General features: G+C 57.3%; 6 protein-coding genes across 6 annotated transcripts; 5 read left to right on the top strand and 1 right to left on the bottom strand.

Annotated features, from left to right (window-relative positions):
* Window positions 1-688: 688 nt before the first annotated feature.
* BKCO1_6200035 (importin beta-4) lies at window positions 689-4246 on the top strand (the record flags this gene model as incomplete). The annotated part of the gene is made up of 4 exons (XM_020278072.1): window positions 689-734; window positions 789-3099; window positions 3297-4036; window positions 4092-4246. 4 exons carry the CDS (start codon window positions 689-691, stop codon window positions 4244-4246), a joined length of 3252 nt encoding a protein of 1083 aa, XP_020126606.1.
* Window positions 4247-4774: 528 nt separating this feature from the next.
* BKCO1_6200034 (uncharacterized protein) lies at window positions 4775-7148 on the top strand (the record flags this gene model as incomplete). Its single annotated transcript, XM_020278071.1, has 2 exons — window positions 4775-5908; window positions 6138-7148. 2 exons carry the CDS (start codon window positions 4775-4777, stop codon window positions 7146-7148), a joined length of 2145 nt encoding a protein of 714 aa, XP_020126605.1.
* A 1567-nt stretch (window positions 7149-8715) lies between these two features.
* On the bottom strand, window positions 8716-11487 carry BKCO1_6200033 (glutaminase; the record flags this gene model as incomplete). The annotated part of the gene is made up of 8 exons (XM_020278070.1): window positions 8716-8785; window positions 8883-9162; window positions 9409-9617; window positions 9686-10069; window positions 10131-10330; window positions 10430-10869; window positions 10928-11232; window positions 11288-11487. The coding sequence occupies 8 exons, from the start codon at window positions 11485-11487 to the stop codon at window positions 8716-8718; spliced, it is 2088 nt and encodes a 695-aa protein (XP_020126608.1).
* Window positions 11488-14112: 2625 nt separating this feature from the next.
* BKCO1_6200032 (qde-2-interacting protein) lies at window positions 14113-15141 on the top strand (the record flags this gene model as incomplete). Its single annotated transcript, XM_020278069.1, has 1 exon — window positions 14113-15141. The coding sequence occupies one exon, from the start codon at window positions 14113-14115 to the stop codon at window positions 15139-15141; it is 1029 nt and encodes a 342-aa protein (XP_020126607.1).
* A 1350-nt stretch (window positions 15142-16491) lies between these two features.
* Window positions 16492-19402, top strand: BKCO1_6200031 (elongation factor tu gtp binding domain-containing protein; the record flags this gene model as incomplete). Its single annotated transcript, XM_020278068.1, has 6 exons — window positions 16492-16573; window positions 16634-16654; window positions 16711-16995; window positions 17148-17849; window positions 17900-18082; window positions 18174-19402. The coding sequence occupies 6 exons, from the start codon at window positions 16492-16494 to the stop codon at window positions 19400-19402; spliced, it is 2502 nt and encodes an 833-aa protein (XP_020126604.1).
* Window positions 19403-22358: 2956 nt separating this feature from the next.
* On the top strand, window positions 22359-23520 carry BKCO1_6200030 (serine threonine-protein kinase nek2; the record flags this gene model as incomplete). Its single annotated transcript, XM_020278067.1, has 3 exons — window positions 22359-22657; window positions 22736-22956; window positions 23111-23520. 3 exons carry the CDS (start codon window positions 22359-22361, stop codon window positions 23518-23520), a joined length of 930 nt encoding a protein of 309 aa, XP_020126609.1.
* Between the last annotated feature and the right edge of the window lie 284 nt (window positions 23521-23804).

Here is a 23804-nt window from a genome sequence, read left to right as displayed (position 1 = left end):
AGTAACGGATACTGTTGGGACGCGCTTGGAAGAAAATAATGCTGCACCCAGTTGTGGGAACTTCTGCGTGGCCCAGGGTCTCCATAACAACGCGTCCCACAGCGCCACGAGGCAGCTATGAACAATCGCAGAGCACAGACCCGGCTACACTGGGCGCTAGTGATTTTCAGACCCGCGATGCAGGACGTTCGCAAAACGTGCAAGCTGGCGCGTCATGCCCGTACGGGATGTCGGGTTGCGAGATACAACACGCTCGAACACGCGCATTGACCTTGCAGAGCGGCGTCCCGCCGGGATGATCTCATAGGCGCCCCAGCGCGGACTTGAAAATTCTGGTCGCGGTTGCCACAACAAAACCGCGCCTGCTTCGAACAGAACAGGAAAACAGAGAGCTGGCACCGGGCCTTCCACGCGCGTAGGCCAATTAGATGCAGAAGGCCAGCGCGTCGCGTCGGCGCAAAATTTTGGCAGCCAGTGAAGATCGCTCCGCTCTGTTGCATGGCAGAGATCAGCCGTGCCGCCGAGACCCTTCGCGTGGTGGCGGTGAGCCTCGGCGTGTGGCAGAATTTCCGCGTCAAAAAAATAATCAACCCCCCACCGCCGTCTTCCTTTCAAGCGTCCGCACTTTCCCTTTACTTTTTGATACCCCTCCTTTTGCTGGCCGTGTCGCTTGCTCAGTCGCCCCGCCATGGACCAGCAACAGTTTGTTGGGCTCCTCCAGAGCCTTCTGCTGCGTAAGTAAATGCCCCCTTCCCCCCGCGCCCGCGCCCGCTCACCCACCAGCACAGCCGACACTGAGCGTGTCAAGGCCGCAACCGCGACGCTCAACAAGGACTACTACAAGTCTCCCGAGGCTCTCACCACCCTTCTCCAGATCCTCGTTTCTCATGAGGATCAGGCCCTGCGCCAGCTTGCCGCCGTTGAGGCGAGGAAGCTGGTCAACAAGCACTGGGCCAGCCTGCCTGAGCAGCAGAAGCCTGAGATCCGCAACCAGCTCCTCCAGTCGACCATGAACCAGGAAGTCACACTCGTCCGCCACTCGTCTGCCCGCGTTGTTGCCGCCATCGCCAAAAAGGACTTGGAGGATGGACAGTGGGCCGACCTCCCCCAGACGCTGCACCAGGCTGCCGGAAGCGACGTCGCGAGGCACCGTGAGGTCGCCGTCTTCATGATCTACACCCTTGTCGAGACCATGGGCGACATGTTCTCCGAAAACTTCGGGGAGCTCTTCAACCTGCTCGGCCAGACCATCAACGACCCCGCCAGTCTCGAGGTCCGCGTCAACACCATGTTGGCTCTGAGCCGTGTGGCCATGCTGCTTGACCCTGAGGAGGACGAGCACTCTCTTGAGCTTTTCAACGGCGTTCTTCCCAGCATGGTCAAGGTCCTTCAGGACACCATCGAGTCTGGTGACGAGGACAAATCCATGCAGGCTTTCGAGGTCTTCCAGACCCTGCTCGGCTGCGAGTCTGCCCTGCTGAACAAGCACTTCGAGGATCTCGTCAACTTCATGAACAACATTGGCGCGAAGCAGGAGATCGATGATGACGCCCGTTCTCAAGCGCTTGCCTTCCTCATGCAGTGCGTGCGGTACCGCAAGCTCAAGATTACGGCGAAGAAGCTTGGCGAGAAGCTCACCATCACCGCCCTCCAAATCGTCACCGAGCTGGGCGACCTTTCTAGCGAGGACGAGGAGGTCACACCGGCTCGTTCCGCTCTTGGACTTCTCGATATCCTTGCCCAGAGCCTTCCCCCCAACCAGGTCATTGTTCCCCTGCTCCATGCCATGGGTAGCTACGTCAACAGCGAGAACCCCGACTACAGACGCGCCGGTATCCTTGCCCTCGGAATGTGCGTTGAAGGTGCTCCTGACTTCATTGCTACCCAGCTTGGTGAGATCTTGCCCCTCACCCTTCGTCTCCTTGAGGATCCCGAGGTCAAGGTCCGCGCCGCCGCCCTGAATGGTGTCGCCCGGCTTGCCGATGACTTGGCCGAGGAGATGGCCAAGGAGCACGGTAGGCTCGTTCCTGCTCTTGTCAAGAACCTCGATATGGCCGTGGAGGCTGCACGGGGCCCTGAGTCTGACCGCGCACTGGAGATCGTGCGCGGCAGCTGCAATGCCATCGACTCGCTGATCGAGGGCCTTGATGAGGAGGACGCTGCCAAGTACGTCGCTGAGCTCGTCCCGAGGTTCAACAACCTTTTCAACTCGTCGGACTTCAAGACTCAGATCGCCTCCGTCGGCGCTGTTGGGTCTGTTGCCGCCGCTGCTGGCGGCGCTTTCCTGCCTTTCTTCCAGGCCACTATGCAGTCTCTTGCTCCTTTCGTTCAGCTCAAGGACAGCCAGGATGAGCTTGATCTGCGCGGCGTTGTCTGCGATTCCATGGGCAAGATTGCCGGCGCCGTCGGTCCTGCCCCCTTCAGGGACTACGTCCAGGGTCTCATGCAGGCCTCGGAGGAGGCGCTTAACCTTGACCACCCGCGCCTTCGCGAGACCAGCTACATCCTGTGGAGCACCATGGCTAAGGTTTACGAAGAGGAATTCGAATCTTTCCTTCCTGGTGTTGTCGAGGGGCTCCTGAAGTGCCTGCAGCAGGATGAGACCGATCTTGAGGTTGCTCTTGGTGAGGAGGCCAAGGACCTCATTGGTCAGGAGGTTACTGTTGCTGGTAAGAAGATCAAGGTCGCCGATCCTGGCGAGGACGATGAGGATGATGGTATCATTGACCTGGACGACGAGGATGACGATGATTGGGATGATCTCAACGCTGTCACCGCCGTCGCCATGGAGAAGGAGATCGCCGTTGAGGTCATTGGCGATGTCATCTCCTCCTGCCGCCACCGCTACGTACCTTACCTTGCCAGGACGATTGACGCTGTCTTGAAGATGGTCCACCACGCTTACGAGGGTGTCCGCAAGTCTGCCATCGGCACTCTCTGGCGTTCGTACGCCGCTCTTTGGGGCATGGCTGAGGGCTCGGGCATGGCCAAATGGAAGCCTGGTCTTCCTCTTCAGGTTCAGCCTTCTGATGACCTTGCCAAGCTCGCTCAAGAAGCCATGAACGCCACCCTCGAGATTCTCGAGGATGAGATGGACCGGTAAGCCACGATTTCCTTTTGTTCTGATGCAAACGACAACCCCTTTCCGACAAGATGACAACCTAGTCGTTATTACCCAGCTCACTCTGACGCACAATGTTGCGGTTGAAGTGAACACGATTCTGTTTCTGATCACACAACCATCCCCTGCGTCTTCTAGCTATTTCCAGGAAGGAAAAGACTGACATGACGTTTAGTGGCACTGTCACCGATATCTGCCGTGACCTTGGCGCAACCCTCAAGCTCACTGGCCCCGCTATCCTGGTCAACCAGAACGGCACGGTGATCCCGCAACTCACCAACCACCTCATCGCTATCCTCACCAAGCGCCACCCCTGCCAGCAGGATCTCGGGGACGAGCTTGATGAGGCCCTTGAGGAATCGTCGGAGTACGACTGGCTCGTCATTGAGGTTGCGCTTGACTGCGTGACCTGCCTGTCGGCTGCTCTCGGTGAGAGCTTTGCAGAGCTCTGGAAGATCTTCGAGAAGTCGATCCTGAAGTACGCCAGTGGCCAGGAGTCTGTCGAGCGCAGCAACTCGGTTGGCTCGATTGCGGACTGCATCGGCAACATGGGTGGTGCCGTCACTCCTTACACGACCACGCTCATGAAGCTCTTGGTTCACCGCCTGTCGGACGAGGACCCGGAGACCAGGTCGAACGCTGCGTACGCTGTCGGCATGCTCTGCGAGAAGTCTAACGATGTCCAGGAGGTTCTTAAGAACTTCCCGACCATCTTCACCAAGCTTGAGCCGATGCTGCACGAGCAGCAGGAGGCGCGCATGCTTGACAACGCCGCTGGCTGCATCAGCCGCATGATTATGAGACACCCGGAGAACGTTCCTCTCCAGCAGGTTCTTCCTCGCTTGGTTGAGCTCCTCCCTCTCCGTGAGGACTTTGACGAGAACCAGCCCGTGTACACCATGTTGATGAAGCTCTGTAAGTGCAACGTGCCCGTTGTTTTTGTGAGCAGCGTACTGATAGAATATTCCAGACGGTGTCCAGGAGCCCCAGATCCAGCAGCTCATGCAGCAGCTGACTCCTCAGTTGATGCAGGTCTTCGAGAAGGTGCTCGGCCCGCCTGAGGATCAGCTCGAGGACGAGACCAAGCAGCACCTGATCTCCCTTGTTCAGCGCCTGCGCGGTTGAATTTAGAAAAAGCATGAACTTGACGGCTTCTTATTGATTTGTTGATACCACTATCGCTATCTACGGATGGGATGAAAAAGAATGGGTAATGAGCGTTTGCAAAATATATATATGGGGTCCGGGATTTTTGGATGCGGAACATAGAACGCAGTATGAAATAGAGATGACATTTGCCATTTATCAAACTGCATCTATCGAGCCGTCGGCAGAACAGCATGCTAAATTCAATCGTCTGAGTCCGGGACCAGCAGTTGCATGGCAGGGATATGCAAGTGTCTGCGGAAAGGCCGACTCACCGCCCGCCCGAAGCAGCAGGGACTTCCGTGCAGAAGCTCGGAGCCGCGAGGGCCGTGCGTCCAAATCTCCAGGCCATCAACAACACGCATTGATCCAACCCGCCTCTTTTCCCCGCAAACCTCTGCGCCACACATTTTTCCCACGACATCGCAAGATCGAGTCCCCCTTTCCGATCGATTCGTCCATCTAGCAAACCAAAAGGAACCTTCTTTGATTCTTCCCAAGCACGCCATGCTCGCTTCCCGCTGGGCCAAGTCGGAGGCTGCGTCCGACCAGCTGGACTCAGCCGCATCGCCGCCACCACCGCCGCAGACGCATTCCACGACCGCGTCGGCACCAGATCCCGCCAAGGACGGCGACAGCGCATCCGCATCCGCGCAACAACAGCAGTCCACCATAACGAACAGCAACGGCGACGATGCCGCGACCACTATTGCTACTACTACGCAGCCGCACACGGTCGACACCGCCGCCGCAGCTGCTGCCGCTCCCGTCACGGGCGGCGGACTCTACAGCCCCGACCCCATGGTAGACGAGTTCGCGCAGACGCGCGAGGACGACGACCTGTTCGACGACGACTTCACGCCGGTGGCCGGGGAGCCGGTCGTGGAGCTGATCGTGCCGGCCGTCGACGACGACGACGACGACGACGAACACGCAGTAGGAGGAGGAAGGGACGAGGACGACGAGGACGACGACAACGGCGCGCACGAGCACGAGCTCGAGCACGAGCACGAGGAGGAGGCGGCGACGGCAGCGCAAGCGCATCCGCAAATACCGTCGTCACAACCCGCGGCTGCCGCTGTTGGCGAAGCTGCTGTTGCGGCGCCGCCGCATGACGATGATGCGGTGGCGCCGGAAGCTGATGCCACCGCGGCTGCTGCTGCTGCTGTTGCGGTCGAAGCATCGCCGGCGCCTCCACCGCAGCAGCAGGCGGTGCGGAAGCAAGAGCAGACGAATGCACACCAGCAGCAGCACCAGGCGCGAGCACAGCAACACCAACAACAACAAGGTGCTGGAAGGAACAATGTGAGGGGCGGACGCGGTGGCGGCCGCGGTGGCAATCAAAGGAATAGGGGCGGGTTGCTGGGCGCGTCGCAGCATGCGCCGGATAACAGGAAGCCGGGTGCCGCGCCCAATGCACAGCAGCAGCGGCGGCAACAACAACAGCAGCAGCAGCAGCAGCAGCAGCAGCAGCAGCAGCCACAGCAGAAAGAGGCGAACGGGGAGGCTCCGGCGAAGAACGAGCACGAAGAGGGTGAGGGTGCGGGCGCGGAGGGAGCTCTGGAAAAGGAGCCGCCTAAAGGACCGAAGAAGGATGGTGCTGTAAGAGGCGATAGGAGTGCTACGGGCGGTTTGAAGAAGGTACGTTATGTGTTTGCTATTCTTCTCTCCACTGCACCTTTCCCCCAGCATGATGGCGTGCTGGTCGAGCATGTGGCGGGTGTATAGTATCATCGACATCCGGTTGATACATCCCCTCTCTCCCACCCTCCCACCCCCAATCCCCAAACCAACAACACTCGAGCGTCCAGAACCTGTCTGTCGTCCAACAGCCACCACTTTTGCCTAACCTCCCCCTCTGCGAAACCAGGCCAAGCTCACCGAAGAAGAGCTCGCGGAGCGCATGTCGGCCATCAAGCTCAAGAACGCGTCGCTCGCGGCGGCGCACGCGCGCGCCGAGGCGGACCAGGCGCGCTTCGAGGAGCGCGAGGCCGAGGCCGCGGCAAAGGCCCGCGCCCGCGCCAAGCACGAGCGCCAGAACCGCCAGCAGATGATGGGCGAGCGCGAGCGCAACCGCCAGCGCAAGCTCAACGCCCTCTCGGGCCGCGAGTGGGACGCCGAGAAGGAGGTCGAAGGCTTTGGCGGCGGCGCCGGCACGACGGGCGGCACCGGCACCGGCAACAGCCACGACCGCAACGGCCGCCAGGCCAGGCGCGGCGCTTACGGCGGCGTCACCGGCCCTGCAACCGCTACGCGCAGCTCGTCGTCGAGGCGCGGCGGAGGAGCGGAGGCCGCGGACGACGCCGAGGACGGCTTCGCGGACGGCTGGGCCAACGGGCCCGTCCCACACGCTCCTTCGGGTGGCGGCAGCGGCGGCCGGAGTAGCTCAAGGCGGGGCGGCGGCGGCGGCGGTGGTAGGCGGGGCGGAGGGGCAGGGAGGGGCGGCGGCGGCGGCGGCGGACGTGGAAGCGACCACCACCATGGCGGCGGAGCAGGAGGTGGTGGTGGACGCAGGGTGTCGTCATCCTCTCACGCGCCCGCGGGAGATCAACAACACCACCAGCAACAACGGAGTCATCCTCCTGCCGCCGCGGACTTCCCCGACCTCCCCGCCGCGGCGTCGGCTGCCTCCTCCCCCTCGTCGTCGTCCAATAACGCTGCCGCGGCCGCCCCACAGCTTTCGTTCCCGAACAAGAAGACCATGGCGGCTGCTGCCGCTGCGGCTACCGCTTCCACGCCGTCGACGGATGCGACTAATGGCGCCGCCGGCGACGGGGATAGGCCCGATCCGCCCAAGCGGGTTGAGAGCTTCGGGCTCAGTGCCGTGTTGGGGCCGGAGACGGGCGAGAAGAAGAGCTGGGCTGATCAGGTGGATGAGTGAGGGGGGTGAGTGAGGTGAGTGAGTGAGTGAATGAGTCGGTCGGTCTGTCTGTCGGTCTGTCTGTCTGTCTGTCGGTTTGAGGGGCTGGGGACTGGGGGCTGGGGACAGGGCTGTTCGCTTTATCGTTTCGTTTTTGTTTTGTTATCTTGGAAGGGGGGGGGGAGAGGTTTGTATTCTTTCTTTTCTGGAGGGGGTCGGTCTTGTTGATGTTTGTGAGGGAAGAGGAGGAGGGGAAAACAAAAAGAATGAGAGAGAGGAGGGGAAAAGAGCTTTGGGAGGGCGGCAGCGTTCTTATTGTTATCGGTCACTTGCTGTCCCTAATGGGTTTTTTGCTTGACTTGGTTGTTGAGGTTCTATACAGTAACCCGACCAGGCTTCCGCGGTCATGTCCTTTTTTTTTGTTTGTTTGTTGGTTCCTACCGGAGATTTTTCTGTTTGGTTTGTTTCCGTCGCGTTGTTGTGTCTCCTTGTGCTTGTTGTCTTGTCTCATTGATACTGTTCAGATACCAGATTGGATGACTACCCGTAATGTGGACCGCGCGAAGAGAAGAGAGAGGAATTTGTATATTCTAAATAAAAACGGGGTTGCTCTGCTTAGGTTTATGTACTGGGGTGGTGCTTTTTTTGGTGGGGGGGTTGTTTATCTGCAATATGAGAGACGGAACTACTATCTTTGAAAAGGAGGAGGATGAGAAATCTACTGTTGGGGCATTTTTGTAAAGAAACTTGGTAATAGTATGCGCCCGCTATATGGAATCTTTATATAAGACCATGTATCTCGCACGTCTACCGCTCATTCGAGGGGGGGGGGGGGGAAATTGGACGTGAGTGGTTGAAGAACGGAGCTGGACGCATATATGGGTTTTAAATCCGTACAAATACGTCGGGGTATGAGATTCGACTACCTGCGGACGCGAGTTTCGAATCCATATGGGTACGTCCGGATGTAGTATATAGTCAGTTCATCTCTGGACGAAGGAAAAAACGTGTCAGTAGAAGTGTGGGTGGACGTATCAGTGTATTGCGTCGATTGAGGAGGTGGGGTTTCCTGTGTCGTGCTTTGAAATCGTTGTCCTGTGCTGAAGAAAGAGTGGATGCGTCCGAAGTGTACATGAGGACGCAAAGGACCTTGTTTCCTTTTTTTTCCCCTACCTCTTCCAAGAGGGAAGGAGAGAACGCAGACTCTCGTTAGCGGACCGCGAACTAGCAATATGTGCAGAAGAAAGAATATTGTATGAGTCTATCCTTCCCAGTCCGCCTCTTTCCTCTTTCTTCTTATGTCTAGAGCCCACCACCAGCGTCGAAGAAATGAGAAAGACGGCGTGGCGGTGGCTCCCCCGGACCTCTAGTCAAACAAAAAAACGAACCCCTCCCGTCGTAAAATCGTGATTTGTACTGGGAGGAGGCGTTCGTGGTATATAATATGTACACATTAAGTCATCAAGCGAGTGAGCTTCTTTCTCCCAGCGTTCCATCTCGGAGACAGGGGATTCATTTCGTACAATAAAAAAAAGGGGGTCGTAACGGCAAGAAGGGTGAAAAAGAATTAAAATGCTGGTCTCGACGCTCACAGCACCAGCAACGCGAACGTGCCGCCCATGACCGGGCGCGCGACGAAGGTGATACCGCTCGGGTAGCTGCAGCAAAGTATCATTGTCAGCCGGGGGTGGTTCGCAAGGGTGTCGGTCGTTCGTCAAACCGAAAGCAAGGGAGGGGGCAAAGAACAAAACTCACTCTCCAGTCTCCGTCTCGTAGAGGTCGGTCAATGCACGGTTTGTCGGGGTCTCGTTGATCCACTTGGCGACGTCGGCGTGGAACATGTCGCGGGTCTCTGCCGAGGCGATGGCGGCGACAAACAATTCCCAGTCGGTCTTGGTGTACGAGTTGCGCGTGTCGAGCGGGACGCCGTAGGTGCGCTCGACCGTCGGGTAGAAGGCGCTCTGCTGCTCGTAGATCTCCTGCGGCACGAGGTCCAGGCCAAGCTCCTTGTCGGCGTACAGGTTGTACAGCAGGCCTGTGCATTGCATTGCGTTAGCGTCTCGGGCTTGCATTCTCGTGCGGTTTGTTTCTGCGTCTGTTTTTTTTCTTTTTCTTTTTCTGGCCTGTGCGAGCTGGGGCTGCGTGTCTCGGGTACGGGCCCGGCTGACATGGGCTTGTGGGGGCGTTTGTGTGGTTGCCATGGCGCCCTGCCAGCTGCCGCCAGGCGGCGGGAGGCTTGCCGGGTGGCTGGGTGGCTCGAAGAGTTTAATTTTAAACTTACCGTGAGAGCCCGCATCGCCGTATGCGAGGTTGGTGTGTGCAGGCGTGTCACCGCTCTCTGCAACCACAGCAAGCTTCTGCCATTCGGCGATGTAGTTTGTCGCGGTGTCATGGTCTGTGGAAGCATCGTCGGCGTGGCTGGTCAGGTCGGCGATCTTAGACATGGCCTCGATGGCAATGATGCCCTTGAGGGCCAGGTTCGTCTGGTTGCTAAATCGAGGTGCGCGATTAGTTTAAACTGCACGAATATTGAATCTGTGGAATTCAGGGTGGCTCACGCAAGGGTACCAGCAAAGTCATCGGTTGAAAGCTGGTTGTTGGGGTACAGAGCCTCGTCAACCAGGAACGTGGTCCACTGACGAAGGATATCGTAGTGCGTGTTCAAGTAGTCAAGGTCCTGGGTACGCTGGTAGTACGCCAACACCATGATAAGCATGTTGCCGCACTCCTCCAGGGGCATTGGCTCGTCGTCACCGTCGGGATGCCCGGTGGCGTTCGGGTAATGAGCGCCCATATCATGTATGGCGTAGTCGTTGGGGTACGCGCCGGATTCCTGATTTTCGAACAATGGTGCCAAGACCAACTTCAACAGCTCGGGGTTGGTGTAGAGGAACAGTGGATGAGCAGGGAATATGACGTCAACAGTATTCATATTACCATTGCTAGAAACGAACGGTCAGCCATTATCTTGTGTTTTTAGGAACACGACTAAAAATGAAATACCTCGAGATTTCCTTCAGGAAAATCCATTGTTTGTCCTGGGTGCCGACGAGCTGGATAGAGGCAAACACTTGGCGGACAGACAGCGAAGTGATGGTGAGGTAGTTTTGGCCGGCGGCAGCAATGGCATCACTGGAAATCTTGTTGTCCAGCTCGGTAGACTTGTCGGAAGAAGTGCTGTAGTCCTTGTGGAAGAAGCTGAGCTATTTTGGTGTTAGCGATGCATATGATGGATGAGATAAAGTAAAATTACGACACAAGATTGATCGTATAACGTAATTGAGCAACGTGCTATGACTTACCGCTGCGACATCATCACTGAAGTAGTCGGTCCACAGGGAAGGACGGGGAAGATAGCCATCCGAGCCAGCGAATTGGACGGCATCCTGCTGGCAGAGGCCGAGAGTGAACAGGGTGTTGACGGCGTTGGAGTTGACAGAGCCGAGATCCACAGCAAAAGCCATGACGGGCCAGTCGCTGTTCACAGCACGGAAGTTGGTGTCCTTGGTGTTTGGCAACGTGCCATTGGCTGCAAATGCTCCACGGACGTCGTTGTCAACGCCAGACTGGAAAGTCATGCCATCAACCGCGTCAGTCGCATAGTACCAGTTGCCCCATTCGGCTTGATCCGCATTTTCGGAGAAGGCTTGCTGCGTCTGCCTGTACACTTTATGGTACGCCAAACCATCTGCAGTGTCGTACTCCCACTCAGCAATCTGGCTCCGGTCACCAGTGACCCACTCTTCAAGTACTGTCAGCGCAAATGATAAAATGTTGACAAGGCAGAGGCCGTTGCTCACCTGCGGTAATGTCCGAGTAGAGCTGCACGTCGTGCTCCGCGCCGTCGATTGACGTGACCTCGACATTAAGGTAGGAGAAAATCAAAGATTGCCGTTGGAAGTCATCAGGGGTGATGGGCGAGAGGAAGGTGATGTTCATAGCAACTTTGCCATCGACGTCCATGTTGAAAATACTTCTGGTAGAAGTGTACTCATAGGAGTTCTGCGTGACCACGGCTGGGCCCTCGGCGGCCAGAGGGTCGCCCATCCACTTGTAGGCGGTTCCGTCAACTCTGATCATACCGGCCCACCCGGTGATTTGGTTGCTGCATACAGACGTTAGCACCGAGCTACAGCTGTCACTGAAATCGCCGGACAAACCTCCAGTGCACCGGCCATTGGCCGGCAAGGTAGCCTCCGTTGCCGCCATCACTGCCGGCATTCAGCCAGGTGTTGAGGTAAGGTGACTTGACGGCAAGGGGGAGAGCCGGCGGACGAGCAGGGTTGAAAGCAGAGGTGGACTGGCCCTGCACAGAAACAAAGCCTGCGAAGCAGGTTGCCAGGAGGTAGAAGGGTAACATGGTGCGTACGTCCAGACCGGGGAAGGTAGGTGATGGTCAGGAACAGGTGTATTTTACAGGGCGACAGGCATTCTTATAAGAAGGAGGTAGGGAGCGGAGATTGCATGGGTAAGCAGGCAGTATTGGCGCCAATGAACGGACCCAGAGACCACAACACATGATGTCAGGGTCCTGATGTGCAGGGTGTCAATGGAATCTAGTCTCATGGCCTCGACGAATGCCACCCACAAAGACGCCACTCTCTTAGCACATGGCCCGAGGGTTGCCCAAAAGGACAAGGCTGCGGGCACAACGCCCGAGCCGACGTCTCCGCGCTTGGCAGAGGAATAGTGGCTCTGTGTAAGTCTGGGGTGGGACGGGGCCACATGAACAGTGGGTAAATGCAAAGTGTGCAAGCTCACCGGTCATGGCAGAGGTGGCACACCACGCCGGCGGGCGACCGGGGCGAGCAGCGGTGAACAGGATGGAGGGACCCAGGACTAGGACAGCGGGCAGGGCGAGGACGGAGACTTGGCAGCAAGCGGGCCGCCAGCGGCGGGATAGGGGCCGGGCTCGGTGAGATAGAGCATTTGGGCAAGGATTCGGAAAGAAGGAGGCAGTGTTCCCCACAGGCGGACATGGAACCGCCGTGACAGCATAGCACGCAGTGCTGCGGGTCGGAGCGGGTGTAACGCTGAAGCGTGCGGCTGTGTGACAGAGCGCATGCTCGCACAGAGTGATCAGGACTCGGCGGCGTCTGACACGTTGGTCGGGCCGCGTGATGGCGGGCGATCTGTGGATTGAAGGCCGCGTCTGCTGACTTGGAGGCCGGCGACAGTATTGCCATGGTGCAATAGCGGCCGTGGCGGGCGGGGGGACGAAGGCCGATGGTGCCGAAAATCAACAGAACGAATGACTAGCAGGGCCAGGGGTTCGGCGGGCGTTGGATGGCAATACGCAAGCCATGAGCAGAACCTTGGCAGGACACACAGAGATCTCCACCTGGATGCAGCGGCAGGGTTCAGCTGCGTCAGGCGATCGGGGCAGCGTGCAGCGCCATGACAAAGGCTGCATGACGGCGCATGCGTGGCCGGGCGAAGTCGGCGGCAAAGGCAGCGCAAAGGCAGCGCAAAGGCAGCGCAGTGCCTTCACCCTTGGGTGCTCTGGTGCCTGGCGCGGGGGAGGAGATGGAAGCGTCAGATGGGTGCGGAGCTTAGTGGGAGATCACAGCGCTAGGCCCCGCAGTCTCTAAACCGGCGCACGTGAGCCAAAGACGTTGGCGTCGCGTGCTACTGCCCTGGGAGCCTCGAGCTGGGCGCCTTCGCAGACGGACAATTTGGCGGCGCACGGCAATAAAAGCGCGCGTGGCGCGCGGCGGCGTGGCGGCGTGGCCGAGCTTGACTCTGGTCGAATGTTGGACAGAACGAGGTTCGCGCGGCTGATTCGCCGCGGGGAGCATGCGCTCGGATGGGATTGTCGCGCCGCAAGCCCCATCCAGCCTGCACCGTTCCAAGATCCAGGCCCGCCGCTCAGCCGAAGCAGATCGCGCTGCCAGTCATCTTTGGACAACAGGAACGCTGGCTTCGCAGGAGATTGACTTCTGTTGCGTGGCTGCCAATTCGTCAGGGCGTGTGCGTAATAAGCGCCTGCCAGCGCCTGCCAGCGCCTGCCAGCGCCTGCCAGCGCCCGCCAGCGCCTGCCGCAGCCACTGCCCGCTGCTCGTCAAGCCTTCCGTCCCCAGGCCCCACCGCTGCCCCAGGCATCCCCAGGCAGGACCAGGCAGGACCAGGCAGGGACCCCCTACCCTGGTGCATGTCATCGTCCACAGCACACCAAGCCTCATCAAAGATGGCCGAATCCTGCAGGAGAACCTTAGTGCTTTGGGCCTGCACGCCGTCAGGGTCCGGTGTGCGGTCGCCATTCTGGCTGCTTCTTCTCAGGCACTGCTGGCTCCACCTCGTCGCCGACGGAAGCGCGTCCGAGACCGGTCGGTGCTGATCCGAGGGCGTCGTGCTGGCGCGGCTCAATTGCGGGCTCTTTCCCGGGCGCCCTTGCATCATGCAATGGGTGTCGCATAATCATGGCGCAGCCTCATCCGAACGAGAATTCCTGTGCCTGTGTGCCTGATGCTGACAGCTCGCGCGGATCAGCTCGGGCCCGTGCCTGAAGAGATGAGCGAATGAGGATGTCGATGAAGTGTAAATTTAGCAGCAATCCCTACCACCTGCGTTTGGAGACGAGCTTGGAGACTGGCCCTCTGCCGGGACCGGATGGGTAGCGGTTCCATTCGACGCGACCGGTAAGTGAGGACAGCGCCGTGGCGTCGTGGCGTGGCGAGATCCGCCTTTTCCTGATGATGCAGGGGTAGGCAGGACCCGCCACGTCAACGGCCGTCAGAAGTTGCTGGGTGCAGACGGTGCCGGCACTTCGGCTCCGGTCGTTTTTCCGACCCGGCGTTTCTCTCAGAACTCCACTGGCACGTCGGCTTCCTGTTCGGCCTGGCCATGAAGCACTGCATTCCCAATGCGCCGTCTACATCATGGAGTGGCGCTCAAGATCACCCCGACCAGGATACCGCGCTCCGTCACCGGATTTACGCCCGCTATCCCCTCTCACCACTCAGCACCGCGCTTGGGTCGACGGATGATGCACGTGCCTGGTTCAAGCCAAGCGGCACACTCTCCTGGCCCACCGGACATGGCGTCGTCGCAAAAGGCAGCGGAAGACTCTCCTGGCTCACCCGACATGGCGTCGTCGCAAAAGGCAGCGGAAGACTCTCCTGGCTCACCCGACATGGCGTCGTCGCAAGTGGCAGTGCGCAAAATATCAGTCGGGCCCAGAACGATCGGTCCAGTCTCACTTAGGCGTTTGCGCAAATATCTTGGAATCGATGACAATACCGATCCACCGTCTCAAAGCACTCCACTTTACGATCCAATCTTCATTGCGGTCGACGTTGAGGCGTGGGAACGTGATGCGACAAAAGTCACCGAAGTTGGGATTGCCGTAGTGGACTCACGCGCATTGCTTTCCACTCCCGCTACGCCTCTCGACTGGATCAACCAAATTCGCACTCAACACATCATCATCAAGGAGCACCAGAGCCATGTCAATAGCAGATTCGTCCGTGGCTGCCCCGACAAGTTTCAGTTTGGTCAGAGCAAGATCGTGGCTTTAGACGGCATGTCGGGCGTCTTCAAGTCGTTTTTCGTCCAACCAGATGAGAGTGCACCACAATCCGGAGAGGATTCGCTCCGTAACGTCGTTCTGGTCGGCCATGCTGTGGCAGGGGATATCAAATGGATGGAAAAACTTGGTTACCCCTGCGCCAGTATGTCTCAGCTCGTGGGCCTCGTTGATACTCAGCGGCTCGCTCGAGATCTTATGTTGCCGCAATCTCTGTCGAAACTCGCCGCTGCTCTCGGAGAAGAGCCCCAATATCTTCACAACGCTGGCAACGATGCGCATTGGACTATGCAATCGGTACTCTTGTTCGCTTTGTACGGCTCGAAATTCCCCAACCCTCCCAGCATGGCAATTGCTCGCCAAGAGCTTATAAAGAGAATCCAAGCCCACAAAGAGCGCATGCGGATGTATCAAGAAGAGGCCAAAGTGTTTCAAGAAGCAAACGAAGGAAAGGGAACGACGAAGATCAGAAAGGTCAGTGTTAAGTGAGAAGACGAGTCTGGGCACAAGTAAAATAGTCTCGGCATTCAAGAGTATCCGACGTCAGCATCGTGGAGCCTAGACAAAAGAACACACCATCACCACCAAGTTTACTAGAGTCTAAGTCAAGTGCTCTGTTTGAGGTTGAGTCGACGAATCTAAGACTTCGCGCCGGTGTTTACAAATGTCAAGGCCTCCAAGCGGGAGCGGCTCGCACTCCTGATCCGCAGCGGGCCGCTCGGGTCTCGTTCGTTCGGCTCATGGACATGTTCGATGTCGTTCGCCCCAACCAGTCTTGAGTTGCTTTCAGATCGTCTTTCTCCATCTCTGATCCCACAAAGAAAGGATGTTGGACAACTACTTGGTACAGACATAGGTGGAACCTTTGACTGCCAGTGGCCCTGCTGTTGCTACAGCTCGACAAACCCCGAAGTAGCAAGTGCTAGGTACACTCTTCAGACAACAGAGGTCACTTGACCGGACCGAAATTTGGGCCCCGAAAACGCCACGTGGGGCACCAGTGCAAAACTGGGCGGCGAAAAAAAAAATAACAAAATAATGTTGGGCGGCGAGATCTGCCCGAACGGCGTGGGTGAAGAAGAGCCGAACCAAACGCTTCTGTATGGATGCACGTGGCTTGGCGCATGACCAGCACACAGGGTTTATTAGAGTCGCGCCGCGCAGAGATCGTCGCTGCCATGCCCACCGCCCTACCCACTTTGCCTCATTCGGGAGGTGGACACAAGCTTAGTTACCGTGGCATCGTCATTTTCATTGTTGAGTGGACCCTGATGTCGTCTGGAAGGAAGTTTTAACGGTACCCCGCATGTTGAGGCGCAAGCCAAGGCCGTGGACCAGCACAGCTCGTAGGAGAATACCACCGTAGCGTACCCGGACGAGCATACATCACTCCTCTATGGAACGGTCTCGACGGCCGGTCTGGCACTGCACCTGTTTCATGAATGTCTTCGACATGATGGTGCAGAGAAATCAGGGAGATCAGGTCGGTCCGTCCAGTCGTCGGGCACTGGCAAGCAAGAATCGAGTGCACAGCCAGCTGGCTAACAGCGCTCTAACAGAATGAATGGAGGGTCCAATAGCCGTGCTGGTAATGCATCCAGTCTGACCATGGATAAAGCGAACCAAAGCTGTGACTATATAAACGTAAGCTGGTTCCTTATCGATAAGGCCGGCTAAGCGAATTCATTGAATGACGATGACCGCGCCCCACCACTTTATCAGGCCCCGCGCTGTTTGAATCTCCACGCCGCGACACCAACCTTCTACAGCACAGCATCCGCGACTCCACGCGCCTCGAGACCCTCCCCACGCGACTTGACTGCCGAAACAGCCACCACCATGTCTCACCGCAGAGTCAAAGACATCGCCTATGACGACGACGACGTCTACGACCAATATGATGATGACGAAGGCGAAGAAGGTTTGGCGGCATACTACATTCAGAACTTGGTCGGCCCATGCTGACCATCGACTCCCGCAGAGTTGACCGAGGAGGACAAAGGTTTGCGCATCCGCTCCCTGCTCGCGCCGCGCCCGACTGATCCCACCGCCCACCAGAGCAAATGCGCCAGGGTACCATAAAGGTCAGGGAAGCGCTGAGTCCCGAGTACTCCAACATTTCGAACAAGCAGATAGAGGAGGCGCTCTGGAACTACTACTACGACATCGCCAAGTCCGTCACCTATCTGAAGAGTGAGACGTCCTCAAGTCCATCTCCCGCCGCTCCCGTTGACGCCCGCATAGACGCCCACAAGCCCGCGCAACCCAAGAAGCCCAAGCAGCCCTCTCGCTTCGACCAGGCAGCAGGAGCCGCTTCCGCGACGCAGCCGAAGAAAGCCACTGGTGAGTACTGTCTCTCGCCTGTCCACCTTCCCGCCCAGAGCTGTCCTCCAGCCGCCGTCATGTAAATATTTCGGATACACGTACCATGTAAGGCCTTGAACACCACTCCATGCCTTTACGAGGACTCCCATCTAAGAGATCACGCGAAACAGACCCCTCTGTGGCCTTCCCGTTACCCATGTTCCTTCCGACCATGCGCACTGGTCAGTCGTCTGCGGATTTCTTTTCCGATACTCCTTGGCTCAACGTTCCCGCCCATCGTCAAGGGAGGCTATCGGAGGCATATACGGCTCCACGGGGTTATCTGCTGGGTGGTTCATCCAAGCCTTCGAAGCTGGCTGCTTTGGCTGCTGCTCGCAAGAAGAAGCAAGAGGAGGCCAAGGCGACCACGTCTGGATCAACTGGCCATGTGGGAGAGCCAGCTTCGGATAAGGCCATCGCCCTCTTGGACAGGCTCAAGACAAAGACCGAGGCGCCACCTGAGGGACAGTCTTCCGAATCGAGCATACTCACGGAGAAGACAAACACGGATGGGGAAGCCAAAGCGCAAACAACACACCGAGCATATCCCACTCGTAGGAAAAAAAGCCCCAGCCCTGCCCGTGAGGAGCCAGTCAGCCAGCCCGAACTCCAGCCAGAGCCAGAGGAACAGCCAGCCGCCAAAAGGGTCAAACTCGAGGACGTTTTGGGCGCCCCGTCCACCTTTGCGAGTTCAATGTTTGGTCCCAGGCCCGGAGGACAGCTCGATAATCCCATGTTTATGTTGCCGTACACGTCGTACCCGGAGTATGCTAAAGCCAAACCCTTCGCAGGTCCAAGCCCAGATGATGTCGTTTTGAACGCACAGACGAAAGGTGCGACCCGCGCATGATCCTGGACCAAACCGGGCGACTAATGTGAGCAGGTGCCAATAAGAAGCAAACTCAAGCGAAGGACTCCAAGTCTAAGGATGAGGCCGGCGGCCTTGCCGAAGGTGTAGAGGGGATTAAGATCGACGAGGCTCCACGGGTGAAGAGCAAGAACCTGAATGTCCTTGAGGAGTACGAAAAGTCGAATATGAAGAAGTCGGCGAACTTTGTCGTCATCGGTAAGTAAAATCATGCTTCGGCGATGCCATATCGCTTCCGATGATAGCTGGAGGTATGTAGCAGACTGGACTAACCAAACCCATGTCTTAGGCCACGTCGACCATGGCAAGAGTACTCTTATGGGCCGTTTGCTGTATGACCTCAAGGTCATTGACCAGCGCTCTGTGGATAAGCTGCGGAAAGAAGCACAAAATATCGGCAAGTCCTCGTTCGCATTAGCCTGGGTGATGGACGAAACGTCAGAGGAACGGTCGCGAGGCGTTACCGTCGATATTGCAACCAACACCTTCGAGACGGAGAAGACGAGGTTCACGATTCTCGACGCGCCAGGCCACAAGGACTTCGTGCCGAACATGATCGCAGGAGCAAGTCAGGCGGACTTTGCGGTGCTCGTCATTGACGCCAGCACTAACAGTTTCGAATCCGGTCTGAGAGGGCAAACGAAGGAGCACGCGCTACTTGCTCGTAGCATTGGCGTCCAGCGACTCATTGTCGCCGTCAACAAAATGGACACCACCTCGTGGTCAAAGGAGCGCTTCGATGAGATCTCCCAACAAATGTCCGCGTTCCTCACGACGGCCGGCTTCCAGGCCAAGAACATTGCCTTCGTCCCGTGCGCCGGTCTCACCGGTGAGAACATTGTCCAACCCGCACCCACGGAACTCGCCTCCTGGTACAGCGGGCCCACCCTCGTCCAAGAACTGGAGGCTTCGGAGCCCAGCAAACGCGCCATCGACAAGCCGCTCCGCCTCACCGTCGGCGACGTCTTCCGCGGCGGCATCACGAACCCGCTGTCCATCTCCGGGCGCATCGACTCGGGCAGCCTCCAGGTCGGCGACCAGCTCGTCGTCATGCCCTCGGCCGAGACGGCCTTCATCAAGGGCATCGAAATCGACAACAACACGGGCGAGCCCGCCGACTGGGCCGTGGCCGGCCAGATCGTCACGCTGCACCTCGCCGAGATCGACCCGCAGCACCTGCGCGTCGGCGACATCGTCTGCCACGCGTCGTCGCCGATCAGGAACATCCGCTCCTTCACCTGCAAGATCCTCGCGTTCGAGCACGTCACGCCCATGTACGTCGACGTGCTCAAGGGCCGCCTGAACGTCAGCGCGCGCGTGACGAGGCTCGAGGCCGTGCTGGACAAGGCGAGCGGCGAGGTGGCGAAGAAGAGGCCGAGGATCGTGCAGCCGGGCGCGGTGGCGAGGGTCGTGGTCGAGCTGACGCAGGCGGTGCCGCTGGAGCCGCCGTCGAGGGTCGTGTTGAGGAGTGAGGGGAACACGGTTGCGGCTGGGTTGTTGGAGAGTACGGCTTCGTGAGTGGGAGTGTGGAGAGAGAGAGAGAGGGAGGGAGAGAGGGAGGGAGGGAGAGGGTTATTTAAGTCGGCCCTTGAAAGGAGAAGACTGCTGCGATGGTAGAGGAGCATGAAAGACCTTTTTTCGGGATTGAAATGCTACCTATGTCTTGCACGGGTGGAATGAGTTGATATCGACGCATTTAGTCACTCACTCACTACAGGTTGGCGGTTGTTACACACGAGTAGCCCTCAAGACTCGGAACGTAACCGTTTCAGCCGCGTGGATAGCCTGAGCGATGTGCTGCTTCACGGCGCGGCTGGCGTTTGACGCTTCGACCCAGGTTGGCGTCGTCGGACGCGGCGTCGACCATGTCCTCCATTGCGCTGCTGCGTGAGACGGGCTAGGAAGGCTTGATCGAACCACAGGCCCGTGCAACGGCGAAAGATCATGGACATGACCTTACAGCAGACAAAGAATTAATGAGAAGAGCTTTTTTTTTTGAATTGGCAGAGATGTTTGGGATGAACGTTTGGCTTCTATCGAAAATGCGCATCGTCGTTGGAGCGTGATGGTTGATGTCCCAGAATCTGTTGTCCTCGCCGCTGGTATGCCCTTGTTGTAGGCAGACGAGATATCATTCACGGGAAGATGGATACAAGAGGCGTTCTCTGGGGATCCACCGCTTCACAGTATGCGCTTACCCTGTCATTGTGTTGTGGGCTCCTCCGGGCCAACTCTGAACAGCGGTTAATCCTACCCCTCATCAAATTGCGAGGCGGCTCATTTTTCAACCGAAAAACGCAGAACCGACGCAATCTTAGCCCTTAAAGATGCCTTAATCATAGAGAAGATAGACGACGTTAAACACAAGACGTAGTGGTGAGACGAATTCTGGCCAAGCTCGGGGGGCCAAGAGGTACTTGAAAAGCAAGCCTTCACCCATCACTGGACCCAAACACTCCCAGCTGCAATAGCCTGAGCACTGAAGCTGATCACGAGGCTTGGCTGCATTGGAATGTTTATAGCGGCCCCTCCAAGAATAGCGTTATCTATTGTCAGGCGAGCGCCGTGTCTAATCCCAACAATAACTCCTACATTCAATATCTTTTGGTGGGTATGCGTTGCATGCGCATGCGAATCTGATGCAGATGGAGTCTTCGGAAGCAAGCATGGAGCTACATGCATGATGCATCCAAGTATTGCTTCGCAAGCTTAGTGTGGAGATTTTTTCCTGATTAAGAAAGTCGCATGCCGTCAAGCAAGGAACGCGTGGAGAAGTGGGTCATGGTGTATCGACTTCCTGCGACTGATCGACTGACACATTTGGCATCTCTCTACAGAACATCCACAGTGCACCAGCTCATGATACGAACATCGAGTCTTTCCCTTTCGCCTAATGCAGCCAAACCCCACCGATGAGAGTCTGCCCCCGGCAAGGCACCCAAACCGAATAATCCAATGCGCGTCCCGTCTGCGAATCAACCAGTAGAGTCCGATTGCCATGCTCGTACGATTTCTCGGCCGCCATTCTATCACCAGGTTTTTGGTGGAGGGTCGCTTGCAAGCTCCGCCTCCTCTGCAGGCAAGACTTTCTACCGACACCGTGACCCCGGGTTTTGGGCGTGGCTCCCGGCTTCCCCGCAAATGGTCTTCTAATTTCGCTCTTCACACATTACTGTAAATACAAGTAAAGGAGGGCAAGTGGCAGCATGTCCTATTTGTAGGTGACACCGACCAGATATCCGTTGTAGGGCTACTCGAGTAGTGTTTCTCGAAGCACAGGAATAGTCAATAGCATTACCCGTCAGTCCGGAAAGTCCGCCGGGGTAGACCTTAGGGGAAAATAGATAACCGCGTGAATTACGTCGAAAAGAAGGCGGTGACGCGATTCCAGTCAGACTTGCTGGTAAAAACAACGATGCTGTCGGATGGGTGATCACAGCCGGGTGGAGGAAGTGAAGCTGATAGCTGGATGATCTATTGAACACTGCTACTACTGGTGGTTTATATATGCGCGAAGAAAGGGATAGCAAGGGAGCCTGATCATGATGATACGTTGCTGAAGGGAGCTCATGTGGGTCTGATGATGACATTCATCCTCAACGAGGGTCATCTTCGTGATCATGAGGTCTAATATGATCATGAGGTCCAACAGATGCGTTACGTATCATTGACCACCCATACACATCCGAAATGGTGGACAGCTTCATCAAACCCAGCAAATGATAGGAGACATACATCTCACGCATTGCAATCTCGGGGACCTAACCGACTACGCCATGGAGTAAACCGCCGCCTTTCACCTCTCCGCATCTATTTTCACTCAACAACCACAGCTCCACCTTTTGCTTCTCAACGACCACAATAAACGCAAAAGGAAAGAAGGAAAGAAGCCAACCGACAAACACGTCCTCTGAAGCATCTTTTCCGACACATATACCACACACACCCTCCCTCCTCTCCCACGCCAAACCACACTCCCCCACAAGTGGAGATAGACAGGCGTGGCAGTAACGTGCACAATATACTTCTCTTTCCTTTCGAGATATGAAATACAGCGCGTGGCATTGGCCTGGCGTGCGGCTAAGATCCAACAAGCCACGCAGCCAATATACGCCTTGAGCCTGACATGACTTCGCCTTTATAGTGTCCTTTGCATTCCTTCGTATGAACAAACACATACGCCACATACAACAAGAGCAAGTCAAGTGGGGGGATATTTTATTCCTCGACGATCGCCTTTGATTTGCTTTCAAGGTTGTCTCGTGTGACACAGAGCGAGGTCGCGCTAAATAGCATCCACAGTTGATGTGATTCCACGCTGCTTAACGTGACGTGTTTCGAGGCTTTAGTCAAGTTATAAATTATCTTTGAGGAAGAGAAAGGGCCCTCTCCCTGGTAATCAAACCTCACACAATTTATTTGCCTTACATATCCCTTTAACCGACGCCGTCCGCAGAATATACCAGGGCCCGACATGATTGCCCGAGAACCCACTGACAGATACGACTTGGTCCGCCCTATTCGCCATGTCAATCATTTGGTGTGTGGAATCTATGTCGTAGGAAAGGAAGGCGATGAAAAGTCGTACGTCAAGAAAATTGCGGTTGGAAGACCCGCACTGGAATGCATATTCAGAGAGTATCGCGCACTGAAGGTTCTCGATCACCCAAACATTATCAAAATGATGGAAGCCTTCGCAGACATGGACGCACTAGAGGGCGCTATCGTCGTAGAATATCACACGGGGGGCGACCTGCTAAGCCTCGTCAACGAGTAAGTTCTGTATTCTCTACCTGCCGTGTTCACCTGCAGGCCCTCGCCTCACGCACACTTACTAAACCTCAGACGCAGTCACATTAGAACCCAGCAGACAGTAGGCGCCGACACCGTGACGACCATCCTCAAAAACCTCGCCGCCGCCCTCGCCTACTGCCACCACGGCATCCGCACTCCCAACGACCCCCTCCCCGCCTGGGACCCCATCATCCACAAAGACATGAAGCTCGAGAACGTCTTCCTCCACCCGGACAACACCGCACCGGGTGGCCTCACCGCCATCCTCGGAGATTTCGGTAAGTGATTTCCACTCTCTCTCTCTCTCCCTCCCTCCCTCTCCCTCCCTCTCCCTCCCTCCTCCTCCTCCCTCCCCCCCCCCCCCCCCCCCCCAAAAAAAAAAACCAAAAGAAAATACGAAAGAAAATAAAAATAAAGATAAACCCCCAACAGGCTGGGCGACCAACGAGCGCTGCGAGCGCGCCCTGCGCCGCCGCCCCCGCGGCGCCTTCCGCTCCCCGGGCGACCCCAACTGGCGCCCGCCCGAGTCGCCGCGCATCACCGAGAAGAGCGACGTGTGGGGGCTGGCCGCCGTCGTCGCGTGCGTGTGCCAGCTCGTCGTCGTGCCGCGGGGGCTGTTGGTGCTGCAGCGGCGGCTGCGGCGGCCGGGCGGAGGCGAGGATTATGGGGGTGTTGCGCCGCCGCCCTGGGCGTGGGAGTGGGCGTGGGTGGTTGATGCGGGGGTGTATGGGGAGAGGGTGGGGGAGGTGGTGGCGGGGATGGGGAGGGTGGATGTCGGGGGGAGGTGGGATAGTCGGAGGGTGTTGGGGGAGGTGGAGGGGCTGGAACTGGGGTTGGGGTAGTGGCGGTGCTGGGAGAGGGGGCTGAGGGGTGGTAGTAGTAGTGCGCGTGTTGATGTTGGCGGTGAGGTTGATGGGACGGGGTTCCTGTCGTGTCGGTGGCTGCCACCCGGACTGTTCTATCTTTTCTGCTTCGGCGTCAAATGTGTTATATTCTCTGTTTGAGAGCTTCTTGAAGATGCCTCGACGAGTTCGCCCTCAAGCTCAAGACACAAGCCATTTCACGTCTTCATTTCTCCGCCCCGGATCCTGGGATGCAAAGAATGAACACTTCAACGAGTGTTTGC

The sequence above is a fragment of the Diplodia corticola genome, assembly GCF_001883845.1.
Source record: "Diplodia corticola strain CBS 112549 chromosome Unknown scaffold62, whole genome shotgun sequence".
NCBI classification, from domain to species: Eukaryota; Fungi; Ascomycota; class Dothideomycetes; order Botryosphaeriales; family Botryosphaeriaceae; genus Diplodia; species Diplodia corticola.
Note: the sequence above shows the minus strand (reverse complement) of the source record. Positions and strands in the feature narration are given on the sequence as shown.